Genomic DNA, 11,908 nt, shown 5'->3' on the forward strand with positions numbered 1-11,908 from the left:
TTAAAGACTTAACTACTTATTATTAAATTATTGTAAGATAGCGCGTATGATATTTGACTTTTAACTTCAAGGACTGGCCTTTATCATAAGGTGGATCACATGGACTCACCATTTCTTTTATCATATAGTTTATAATATTATATATATATATATATATAATAAAGTTGGATCATAAAAATAATTATCTGACTAATTTTATTTATTTATTTATTGAAACAATCAAGGATTTTGTAAAAGATCGAGGGGTTGTCTTTCTTTAATTAATCAATAGACATTGCTAGTAATAATGTTTAGATCTTCCTTTCTTTTCTTTTCTTTTCTTTTTAGTTTTAACAGTTAGAGTATTAATTGTAATGTTTTTCTCATATTTAAACTTGAGATAACAATGAGAATGTAGAATTGCATATGTATATAATCAAAAGTATTTTTAAATTGAGTTAAATTTTATTCTTAAAACGATTTTAATGATGCATTTAGTTTATTTTTTAAAAAATTGATATGATAGTAGCTCCTGTTTTTGTCAAATCACAAAGAAAAATTATGTGGTTTGTCAAATAATTTCTATAAATCTTGATATGTAGAAGTTAAGATAATCTGATTTTTATTTATTGAGACTTGTTTTTTTCATTTATTTTTATGTATAAATGAATCTCGCAGCAGTTTTAACCAAACACATATTTTTTAAAACCTCAATTAAAAATGTTTTTTTTAATATTTTTTAAGACAGTAACTACAAAAACTATCACAATACCAAACACATTTAGGTAGTATTTGGGATTGTGGTGCAATGTGTTTTTCAAAGTGTTTTTGTTTGAAAATATATTAAAATAATATTTTTTTTATTTTTGATATCAGCACATTAAAATGATAAAAAATATTAAAAATATTAATTTAAAGTTCTTTAAAAAAAATTGAAAAAGTTTGTTCCAATCACATTTCTAAACAATGTCTTAATATCTATCTAATATTGTAATATTTTAATTTTTAAAATTAACACATCAAAATTATTAAAAAATACTAATATATTTATTAAAAGTACCTAAAAACAAAAAGCTACTAATAGTATCTTAGTCTTGGCATCTTAATCATAAAGCAAGGATTCTTTAGAATTGAGGTCACTTTTTATTGAATAATATTCAAGATTTATTATGCAATTGACGGGGGAATTTTAAGAGAATAAAGTCATGTTAGGAAATAATATTTGGTTGGTCATTGATGACCTAATTTGGAAGGAAGAGTGTGTGTGTGTGTGTCTATATATATAAAATTAAAAGCTCATAGACTTTTTCAAACAGAATAATAATAATAATAATAATAATAATAATAATAATAAAGAACTGCGAGTAAATGGGTGCATGTATTCTACTTCCGGTTGGTGTCTTCTCCCATTGAAGAAAATAAAATAAAATAAAAATGGCAGCCACATTTGATTAGACCACTAAGTTATAAACATAAAGTTGAGTAAATTTTATTTTTTTTGATAAAATAACATAATATAAATTTTTTAAAAAATAACACAGTTTAGAGAGTTATAAAATAATATAATATTTACAATTCGTGATTTATAATTATCATCCATGACTTTTTTAAATTACAAAATTATTGAATAAAAGATTTAATGAGGAGAAAGTAGAGAGAGAAAAAGAAAAAGATCCTGGAGATATACTGAAACACTAATGACAACACCACCAATACCGTTAGAAAGATCTTGACGAGAAGAATCTAATGATATCAAGAAATATCACTAACGGTGACTAGAGTGGGCAAGTGAGTCTCGACATCTTTAGACAGCTCGTATGACCTATTTTATTCACCATTTGTAGTTTATTTTGTTGGATTTATCTTGTCAAGATTTTTTTAACGATATTATTGGTATTGTAATATCCAGAATTTTTTATTTATTACCACTGTGTTATTTTATTTAAATTATTTTTTACTATGTTAGAATTCCAAAAAAGTCAAAGAAAGTTAGCCTATCATTCGGGTCAAAGCACTCAGCCAATGATAAGGGTTAAGCACCGTCAATTCATGCCCCAAGCAATGCCAGAGAAAAAGAGAAATGGGATAGCCCTTCTCCACATTCAACCTTATATGCTATCTAATAATACTATTGATGTTGATTACTTGAATAATTCTATTATTAATATAATTAATGGGATTTTATTTTATCATACATTTTATTTTTATTGGTTTTGAAATTATGGTGCAAAACACTTTTAAAAATAACTTTTCACTTGAAAATATATTAAAAATATTTTTTTTATTTTTAATATTAGCAAATTAAAGCCATCATAAAACACTATAAAAATATTAATTTAATATTTTTTCAAGTCAAAATTATTTTTAAAAAACACTTAAAATAAAAGCATAAATTGTACCAAACACCCCATAACCCTCAAACCTGGATTTCATTGTTAATGATGTGTTAATTTTGAAGGAATAAAAGCTAGATAATAATAAAAAAATATTATCTAACTTCACCATCAAGATTCCAAGAACTGAAAAATGTATCATCTTCTTGATCTCTTGCTAACAACAATAACGTTGATGATGGAAGCGGGAGAGATAGATTAGATGTTGATTATTTTAATCTTCTTAATTTCTCTCTAGTTGTTTCTCTTAATTAACAAGGAATTAAGCATATTATGAATTCGAGTATGGATGGCAATTGCGATCTTGATTGTCACAGGAAAGCTAGTATTCTTTCAAGACTTTGAACATGCATGGACCATATATGTTAATCATCATGATTATCAGGATAAATTAAAGAAGACACAGTCAAGTTGTTGTGATAGTGAAACAAGTAGACTATATATTAGATAAGTTGTTCCTTGAAGGTTTTTGCAATCCTATGCCTCTCGCAATCTTTCTTGAAAAACAATAATGAAAAAGGAAGTCCATACTGATGATAATGACTCACAAGAGGAAGCTGGCCATGATGATGAAGAGGATGATTTTTTGAAGACTCGTGCTAGAGTAGAATTAAGAGTTGCTGAAGATTTCTTGGCGTGTCTACAAGCCAGAAGAGTGATTCATAGGACCAAGTTGAGGAACACACCACATGTTAGTTTTTGAAAAGCTGGTATCAGTGTTTACAGCAGTTGATCTTATTTTTGTTTGAGACTCATTGTCTTTTTTGTTCCCTTGTCTGGACGTCGCTTATTGAATGTTGAGCTTCAAGTTCTAAGGGATGGGATCCAGATGGCTTGGCAGACGGGATTCTGAAAAGGCACTTTCTTTCTTCAGTGTTGGGCCCTTGAAGTGCAGAGGATGCGTGCTAGATCTTTGCAGGTCAAGTTAAAGCATATCCTTCGTCAAGGTAATTGAACCCTCTTGTTTAGTTATGTGCTCTTAATTGAGTCAACCCTTTCAAATATGTTGACTAACTAAAAAAGGCTATAAATTGTGGACTTTTCTTAATTAAGATTGCTGCATATATGTTGACTAACTAAACACTTTCAAATACTCGGTTAGGACAAGATGCTGACTGCATTGCAAAAACAAATGGAGCCAAATTCCCTGCAAAATTAGATATGTCAAACAGCTTCATTCTTGTTAATGATGGCCATTGTTTATTCAATGATAGGTAAGCACCAACAATACCAAGATGGTTTGAGGGATGGGATACAAGAAGAACAATCATCCTCAATTAGGAAACTACAAATACAATTTTGGGAAAAAAAACATAAAAAGCCTTGCATTGTTAGGCATCATCCAGTCTTCTGCTGATGGTTCTCTATTTCTGCCTCTGGTAAATTTTAGCCAAGAAGGACTTCAACACTGCTTTGCTAGGATGATCTTCAATAGAAGTTATCAGCTTCTCATAGGTTTTGCTCTCGTAATCCGCAAATACACCCTACACAGTCAAAATATGAGATTATTATCTATAAGAGAAAGGAAAACTCAAGGACAGAATACCACAATGTCTGTATATCCGAACAAGTTTGCCGAACAACTCATAAAAGGAAAGCTTCATCTTTACACATCCATGCACAGCAAAACACTTGTACAGTAGTATATGCTATCGTTTGGAAAATTTTAAGCACTTTCTACTTGAGATCAAGTTCAAACCTGAAGGTTCAGATCATTATAGAGGGCCTTCCCTTGTGCTTCATTTGCTGGGTCAGGTTTCCCATAGTTTTCCTGGAAGGACATAACATAATCAATAGACAAACCTTACCTCACTTCCAAAGTTTTCAACAGAAAATAGCAAAGTGAATAGAGCAATACTCTTCTCCTACATGTAACAGTTTCTTTTGCTCTTCATTGCATATCTCCATACCCTTCACAACCAACCAAGAGCACTTAAAATCTTCAATATCTGTTCGTATCTGATAGCAGAAAACAATATCAATAAGAGCTGCAGTCAATTAGATAAACAGATTACCTTCTTCTTCTTCTTCTTCTTCTTCTCTTCATTTCCTCCCTGGATTTGTTAATTACAACATCTCTTATCCATAATATGAGCTCACCTTACCAATTATCTCTGGATCACCAAAGCAATCCAAGCAATCATCCTGCACAAGAAACATAAAAAGGTGATGATGTGCATGAAGTACTCTATCTGAGAAAAGAAAGATACGTTGCAGCCAAAATTAAAAGAAAAAAAGAAAGAACGGAATTTACCTGTACTTGGAAGTAGGTTCCCATCTCAACAAGAATGTTCTTTACATCAACATGGTTGTCTAGATTCTCACCCGCCATGAGCAATGCACACGCAACCTGAGTAAATTCAATGGTCGAACGCCAGATAATAAATCTGATTGATACATCTCCAATGTGGAAAATATGAATTGACCTATATAAATTGGCTTGCCATTTAGGGGGTGGAGATGGTCAGGGAGAACCGCAATAAAAGAATTCGTATGCAGAAATCACAGAGAGTCCTCGGTTCAGCTTCCCTGGAAAACATATTGTAATTGTTGATTTAACGATTCGATTGCTACCTCCAGGCTGGTAAATAATCACAAACATTTAAAATAAACTTGTTTGTGAGGGATGATTTTCCAATTCAACTCCTACCTCCAGGCACAATATAGTCCACCATCTGCAGCAGAAAAATGAATATAAAAATTAGGAAAAAGAAAAGGTTAACCTGCATAAATTGTAAGGTCAAACGTACGAGTACTTAAGCAAACTCCCGAGACAAAATCTCCACCCCAAGTTCACAAACAAGCAAAGCTAAGTTGGCCTCGATACAATCTATAACAGTATAAAACCATCATCCAAAAGTGCTTTTGGGCTGCTTTGAGGATCATTAGGCCTGCTAATCATGTCCAAGATTTTCCCAGTGCAGTACTTGGGGCATTATAGATACAGAACAAAGGAACCATGCAGTGGTGGAAAGAATTCAAGATCATGAATATGCAAGGCAAAGTTTATTACACAGATTCTCCACAAAATCAATAACTTTCTCTCAAAACGTCACCTCTAACCAATGAGATTCTCATATTTCCTGCTCAACTTACAACCTCATTCCATTTAGTGCATCAAAATCATTCTGGGTTCCGCTTCACATATACCAAACAAACCAACAAGCCATGATCAAAACAGCATTTTCAGGCTCAAGATTCACAATTGAATTCTAATTTCCAATCAAATCAAGAAAAAACAAATGCACCCCAGAACGGAAAAACACAAAGATTGAGGCTTTCAACAAGAGATAAAAAAAAGGAATCACTACCCTCTCGACCCATTCACGAGAATCAGGACTCCATTCAAAAGCAGGATCCTGAAGAAGCTCTTTCTTGAGGACAGAGTAGACATTCAAGAAGGTTGACTTAAGATCTGCCATGGCTAATTACTCTCTGTCACAGATGTTAGAGGAGAGACTGACAAGACACAGATTGTGGTGAGGATTATAATCTTAGAGTAAATGTCCCCTCCTTCCTTACATTGAGGAAGAAAAATGGTGTAGTTCACTACATTCTTGTTCTTGTTGGCTTCCATGATGATCTGTGTTTTTTTTTTACAAAAAAATAGGAGGAGAAATGAGAGAACAACTGTTTGAATTCCATCTCAGGTTTCTTAATTGGTCCATGTTTCAATCTAGTTACACCACTTGAGATTCTTAAGGATTATTCAACAATTAATTGTTGAATAATTAGTCTGCTAATGCACCCACATACAAACTTAATTTGTTTTATTTATTTTCTTTGCATGAAAAAGATGAAGAAGCACGGGCTCTCTATGGTCCCTGAAACTCTTCTCAGATCACAGATGCTTCAAACCCTATTCTGCATTTGTATTCCCATCAAATCCTAGCTCCAGATCATCATAAAAACCATGCAAAATTTATTCCAATTTAGTGGTCAAATCTCAAATGGCATGAAGTGTCGGGCACTGAAATCCATTGAACAAAATGTGATGACATTAGCAATATAACAAGTGCGAGAGCAAGTAAACGTACCTTTCATTAACATATTAAAATATTTTTTTATTGTTTTTTAAAATTAGTTTTGAAATAGGATATTAAAACTAATTAAAAAATTTCAAAAACAATTTTTAAATGCAAGAATAAACATGAGTTGCAGACGCAGTTACCTTGATCTTCGTCCAAGTTGCTTATTCAATGACTTCGAAGCATCTCCCCTGGTAAGAATGAGCCGTCAGATTGGAATATGGCATTTTATGCTATCTGACAATTGAAGTGGTAGCAGCTGTCGTTGATAGCAAACACTTTGTTTTTTTTTTTTTTTCAAACCATAGCTGTAAAAGCTACTGTAATGTCAAGCAGTACTCTCTATTTGTATCTACCTTTTCTCTCAAGTCTCAGTCTGCTTTGACTAACTAAACATTATTATTTTTTGTTTTTGTTCTTAAAACGTATTATTAGATTATCAAAACATTATATTTTGTTACACATAGTAGGAGGTATATTTTTAAAATAGTTTGAAAATAAGACTTAATTTTTATTGACACGCAAATTACTTTAAAAATACTTTTTTGTTGGGAAAGATCATTTTTATTATTCATAAACATAATATTATAACTATTATTCTATTGCCATCCTAAAGGTAGACCTAGAGTATATTGGATTTTCATCTGGGCTAACTCCATGTGGATTCGGCTTTACATTTTGGGTCAGCAAGATGTCTACAAGGCTTGGGCTAATAGGCTTGTGGTTGGACCCACTCGAATGCTTCACTTCCATCGTCCAACCACTTGCTGCCAATTGTCAAAGTCCCACAACTCCCACCAAAAAAATTGGACACACGGAAGTGGCTTCCAAGCATCACATTCCAAAGCTGCAACATCTACTCTTCCTCTTCAGTCTGCTGCTGCTCCTGCTGCAAACTTCATAGAATGAACACTGCAAAAAGAGCTGCTCAGCTTCTCTCAACTCAGAACATCAGGTCCCTCTTTGACTCTGTTGAAGCCTTTCTCTTTGACTGTGATGGTAAACAAAGTCCTTTTTTCTCTTCAATTTAAAAAATGTTTTATTTTCATTTTTTTTAGCAAGAAATGGTGATTATGATAGCAGATTTTGTCTTGATTTTGAATCTGTGAGATTAATAATGTATGTAGGTGTTATTTGGAAAGGTGATAAACTCATTGATGGGGTCTCTCAAACATTGGACTGGCTTCGTTCTAAGGGAAAGAAACTTGTTTTTGTGACCAACAATTCATTAAAATCAAGAATCCAATATGCCAAGAAGTTCCATTCACTTGGAATCTCTGTTGCTGAGGTCTGTTTCTATGGCATTTTGTTGATAACAGTTGTGTTTAAATCTCTTTCTTGCTGTGTATTTTGAATTTTGGAATGATTGTAGGATGAGATATTCTCCTCCTCTTTCGCGGCGGCGATGTACTTAAAAGTCAATAACTTTCCTCAGGAAAAGAAGGTTTGATGCTACTTTTAGACACCCTTTTGATCACGCTTTCAGTTCTTGATTTATGCCTGCACAAATTCTTCGCTGGCTCATAGGATTGACTTTAAATTGTGTTAATACTGGTAATGTTTCGGTGTTGGTGCTATCACAATTTTTACACGACCCAGTCAATGGGTTTGCATCTTTCTTTGAAACTGTGTTTGATTGGATGATAACAAATTGCTGTACAGACGATTTCTTGTGTTTAATTAGCACAGTTAGCTTTGTGTATGCATTTACTCATCTGTTCTTTTTACAGGTTTATGTGATAGGCGGGGAAGGTATATTGGAAGAGCTACAGCTCGCGGGATATACAGGTCTTGGTGGCCCTGTAAGTCCTCCAAATATTCGCAATTGATTTCAATACATCTTTCCATTCTTGGGCTGTCATCTAGCATAACACTAATGTTTGAAATTGAACAAAAAGTTCATCTTACACACAACTCAGTGGTCTTTTAAACACTGTTTCATCATTGAAGTTGCTTCTCTCTATTGTCTCTTAACAGTGGGCTGCATACATGCTCTCAGCCTTTTATCATTTCTATTAGAATTTGCTTTGTATAATTTGTAACCATCTTTCTCCTTCCCTTCCTCACTTTCTCTCTGAGTTTTCTTATCAGCAGAGTGAACAAGCTATATTCTTGTGTGGTTAGCTACTTATCTTATGCTGGAGAATAGTAGCATAACAAAAGAGTTCACATAACCCAACCTTCCTCACCAAAAGAACAATGAGGAACTATTAGGTCCCTTGAAAATAATGACATAATTTTTCCACCATCTATAAAAATTTTGAAGGTACCTTTTCCTTGTTGGAAGGAGGCTTACCTTTTTTTCCTCATAGATGGTTCACTTACCACACTTTTATCTTCAACATTGTTCTATCCCTTGCCATTGCAGATGTTCATCCTCTTATCTAACATAGAAGTGTTAGCCATCTTGTCTTTGCTGTTACTTCCATATAGCTTACATTTAGTCTTGAAGGGAGCGACCCTTTTAACTTTGTTTTTTCTTTAACCAGAACCACAATTTACCATTTGCTCTTGTTTTAAACAATATTCTGCCACTGATTTATTTCAGGAAGATGGTGAAAAACGAGTAGAGCTGAAACCAAATTCCCTCTTTGAACATGATAAGAGTGTAAAGTAACATCTTGCCTGCAATTTCTTTATTTAGTTCGTTTTGCCTGTATGAGTTTTGTAATGGTGCAACTCCTGTCTCAGGTTGGAGCGGTTGTGGTTGGAATAGACCCACGCATCAACTATTACAAGCTTCAGTACGAGATTCTAAATACTACAACCCCTCATCTACCATGTTAAATTAACTGCCTTGTGATTCTCTGTCATGTTCTTTACAAATTTAATTAGAACAAGATGCCCTTACAACAATTTGAAATTGATGTCTGAAGGCAACAACAGAGCATGAATTCACTTGTCAACTTCTCTCATATTCAAGGATAAAAATACTTCCTGCAACTTGATCATTAGCTAAGCTGCCAAGGTCGGTATAGGTCTTAGGTATTTCCTTTGTTAAAAAATGAAATGACAATTCAATACAAAATCTTTGTCACATTTACGTTGTTCTGGAATTGATTCTACAAGAAACCTCTTAGTTGAGAAATAGCAAAATACCAATAAGTAAGAGTTTTATTAAACTACATCCTTATTGTTTCAAGATAAATATTGAATTGGTAGGTATGGAACCTTATGCATACGTGAGAATCCTGGTTGCCTTTTTATTGCTACGAATCGTGATGCGGTGGGACATATGACTGATTTACAGGAGTGGCCTGGTAAGCAATTAGAGCTTATATTGTAAGATCATGTGCCTTGCAGTTTCGCCTCTTTAATTTTGGTTCTGCGTTTCAGGTGCGGGCAGTATGGTTGCTGCCATGTGCGGTTCAACAGAAAGAGAGCCTATTGTAGTTGGAAAACCATCAACATTTATGATGGACTTCTTATTACAAAAGTAAGTTTATGGGATACTTCTGCACATTATTCTTCTTCACCCTCTAGCTTCTGTAGATTGGCAATCACACCGATGCATCACCTATTTGGGGGTCTGGATGCCTCAAAAGATGGGAGACACAACTCACTAGGGTTATAACCCCATATAGAATCATAGGTCTAAACTAACTCCTTGATGTTCTGGAAATACTATATGTCAGCAACATAACGATGGATCCCCATTTCATGCTATGACATCATTACAGACTAAGTAACAATTTATACTCTCCTATTTCCAGAAATATTTTGTAAATGATATGCATAGTGCGTCTTCTGTTTTGTAGGTTTCACATCAATACCTCCAAAATGTGTATGGTGGGTGATAGATTAGATACTGATATATTATTTGGACAAAATGCTGGCTGCAAAACTCTCCTAGTTCTTTCAGGTAGACTGATTTCTCTTGTTTCTGCAGTTCCTCGTTTCCGAAATAGAATGTTAACTCAAAACATGCTACTGCTGAAACTTGCAGGCGTAACAACTCAAACCACTCTTCGAGATCCATCAAACAGTGTCCAGCCAGATTATTATACAAGCCAGGTGTCTGACTTGCTTCACTTGCTGGGACCATAACCTCATTATTCGCCTGCCGGTCATTCGTACCAGCATGTTAACAGTGCTGGTAGTCAATTCCTATTTTGACTCTATTAAATCTCAGAGTTACTGAACGTTTTTACTGGCGTTTTCTCACCTTTGATGCCACTTTCTCAGCATTTGAGAAAAATAATAATGCTATCACCGTGTTGTTTCTGGCTTGCAAAGCTATGTAGCAGAAACACTTATAAATGCTTATTCATAGAACACTTTAAGTTCTTAATTACAATCTTTGCATCTTACACCAGTTTCCCAGTGGTAATCTTAAAGATATGCTGCTGTGAGTTAATATGCTGAACTGAAGGTGGAGTTGGATGTAGAATCACAGATTGATTGAGGAATGGGCTGCCGAATTCTGAAATTCGTCTGAAATTTTTGCATTTACGCCCTCCAAAATAAAGGGAAATTTTGTTTAAACTACGATTTCAATGCAAAAGACTTTATCCAAAAAAGACATAATGGCAAGGCTTCAGTAACCCCAAAGCTACTCATGTTGCTTGCATTTTATCCATCAACACTTAATCTCAGGTAAATATGGAAGATTACTTTCACATGCTAGGAACTTATTATAGATAGCTTCATCATGTGGCTGGAAATTCATAGTCCCAAGTACAGGGAAAAAAGAGCTCCATACATGTGCTCTTTAGAACAAGGTAAAGGAGGACATATTCAAGGATGGGAAGAAAAAAATTGAGGTCTCTCATGAAGGATGAACCTTTTTAGAGGAAAGTCCCTTCCAAGCTGTTTTCATGGAAGCAGTGGCAGAATTAAGTGCAGCCTCCATATACTTCTTAGAAGCAAAAGTAGCAGCTTTCTCCAAAAGGTTTCCCATTTTCCTAGCACTCTCAGCAGTTCTTTCTAAACTTTCCAGTTCACTCATCGCCATGCGTTCCATTTCCACTTCAAACCTCCTAAATTCATCCATGGCACTTTCCATGTCTGAATCAAGATAATCCTCAGCTTGTTGCACAGCTACTTCAGCTTCTTTGACTTCCATTTCTTGTTCGAGTTCCATTGCTACCCATGACTTGTACGCCTCTATCTCAAAGAGTTTCATTAGGTCATCAGTGGAGGAGGGATCGTAGTTTTTGTCTTGGCAAGCTTGGTTGGAGAGCAAGGTGAATTGGTAGAGAAGAGCTTCCATTTTTTGTCACTGTAAAGGCTGAAAATAGGGAAAATGATGCAGATCTTCCTAGCTAACGTTCAGTGTAGAAGGTAAACCACCAAAAAGGTTGGCCTAGTGGGTGGAGAATCACGGACTTCTTTCTCTGAACGACAAATTTACATTTCTTAAATTCAAGCAATCAATCCTGACCGCCCATCAAGTTCCTTTGCTGTCATGACCAAAATTCTTAACTTCTAAAGTAAAATGATATTTTCCTCTGTGCATGGGGTAGGGCTACAATTATGGATGACTTTTCTTATCCCATGTAGTTAATG

General features: G+C 34.3%; 3 protein-coding genes across 8 annotated transcripts; 1 reads left to right on the top strand and 2 right to left on the bottom strand.

Moving 5' to 3' along the window:
- Positions 1-3,534: 3,534 nt before the first annotated feature.
- LOC18106014 (farnesyl pyrophosphate synthase 1) lies at positions 3,535-6,694 on the bottom strand. Of its 6 annotated transcripts, none has more exons than XM_024587612.2 (7): positions 6,544-6,694; positions 5,023-5,047; positions 4,627-4,901; positions 4,473-4,517; positions 4,242-4,331; positions 4,072-4,143; positions 3,535-3,856 (listed from the first exon to the last, which is right to left on the bottom strand). In XM_024587612.2, exons 3-7 carry the CDS (start codon positions 4,702-4,704, stop codon positions 3,737-3,739), a joined length of 405 nt encoding a protein of 134 aa, XP_024443380.2. In that variant the 5' UTR covers positions 4,705-4,901; positions 5,023-5,047; positions 6,544-6,694; the 3' UTR covers positions 3,535-3,736. The 6 variants fall into 6 exon arrangements, 5 of the variants coding, with proteins under 5 accessions (XP_024443380.2, XP_024443379.2, XP_052303825.1 ...); XM_024587611.2 differs by lacking the exon at positions 6,544-6,694 and adding an exon at positions 5,684-6,530; XM_052447865.1 differs by having other exon boundaries at positions 4,627-5,047.
- Positions 6,695-7,204: 510 nt separating this feature from the next.
- Positions 7,205-10,697, top strand: LOC18106015 (phosphoglycolate phosphatase 2). Its single transcript, XM_006373518.3, has 10 exons — positions 7,205-7,399; positions 7,528-7,688; positions 7,773-7,844; positions 8,131-8,202; positions 8,949-9,008; positions 9,092-9,144; positions 9,563-9,660; positions 9,737-9,836; positions 10,159-10,262; positions 10,347-10,697. The coding sequence occupies exons 1-10, from the start codon at positions 7,306-7,308 to the stop codon at positions 10,445-10,447; spliced, it is 915 nt and encodes a 304-aa protein (XP_006373580.3). The 5' UTR covers positions 7,205-7,305; the 3' UTR covers positions 10,448-10,697.
- A 295-nt stretch (positions 10,698-10,992) lies between these two features.
- LOC18106016 (uncharacterized) lies at positions 10,993-11,776 on the bottom strand. Its single transcript, XM_006373519.3, has one exon. The coding sequence runs from the start codon at positions 11,610-11,612 to the stop codon at positions 11,169-11,171; it is 444 nt and encodes a 147-aa protein (XP_006373581.1). The 5' UTR covers positions 11,613-11,776; the 3' UTR covers positions 10,993-11,168.
- Positions 11,777-11,908: the final 132 nt, after the last annotated feature.

The sequence above is a fragment of the Populus trichocarpa genome, chromosome 16 (assembly GCF_000002775.5).
Source record: "Populus trichocarpa isolate Nisqually-1 chromosome 16, P.trichocarpa_v4.1, whole genome shotgun sequence".
In the NCBI taxonomy this organism is placed as follows: Eukaryota; Viridiplantae; Streptophyta; class Magnoliopsida; order Malpighiales; family Salicaceae; genus Populus; species Populus trichocarpa.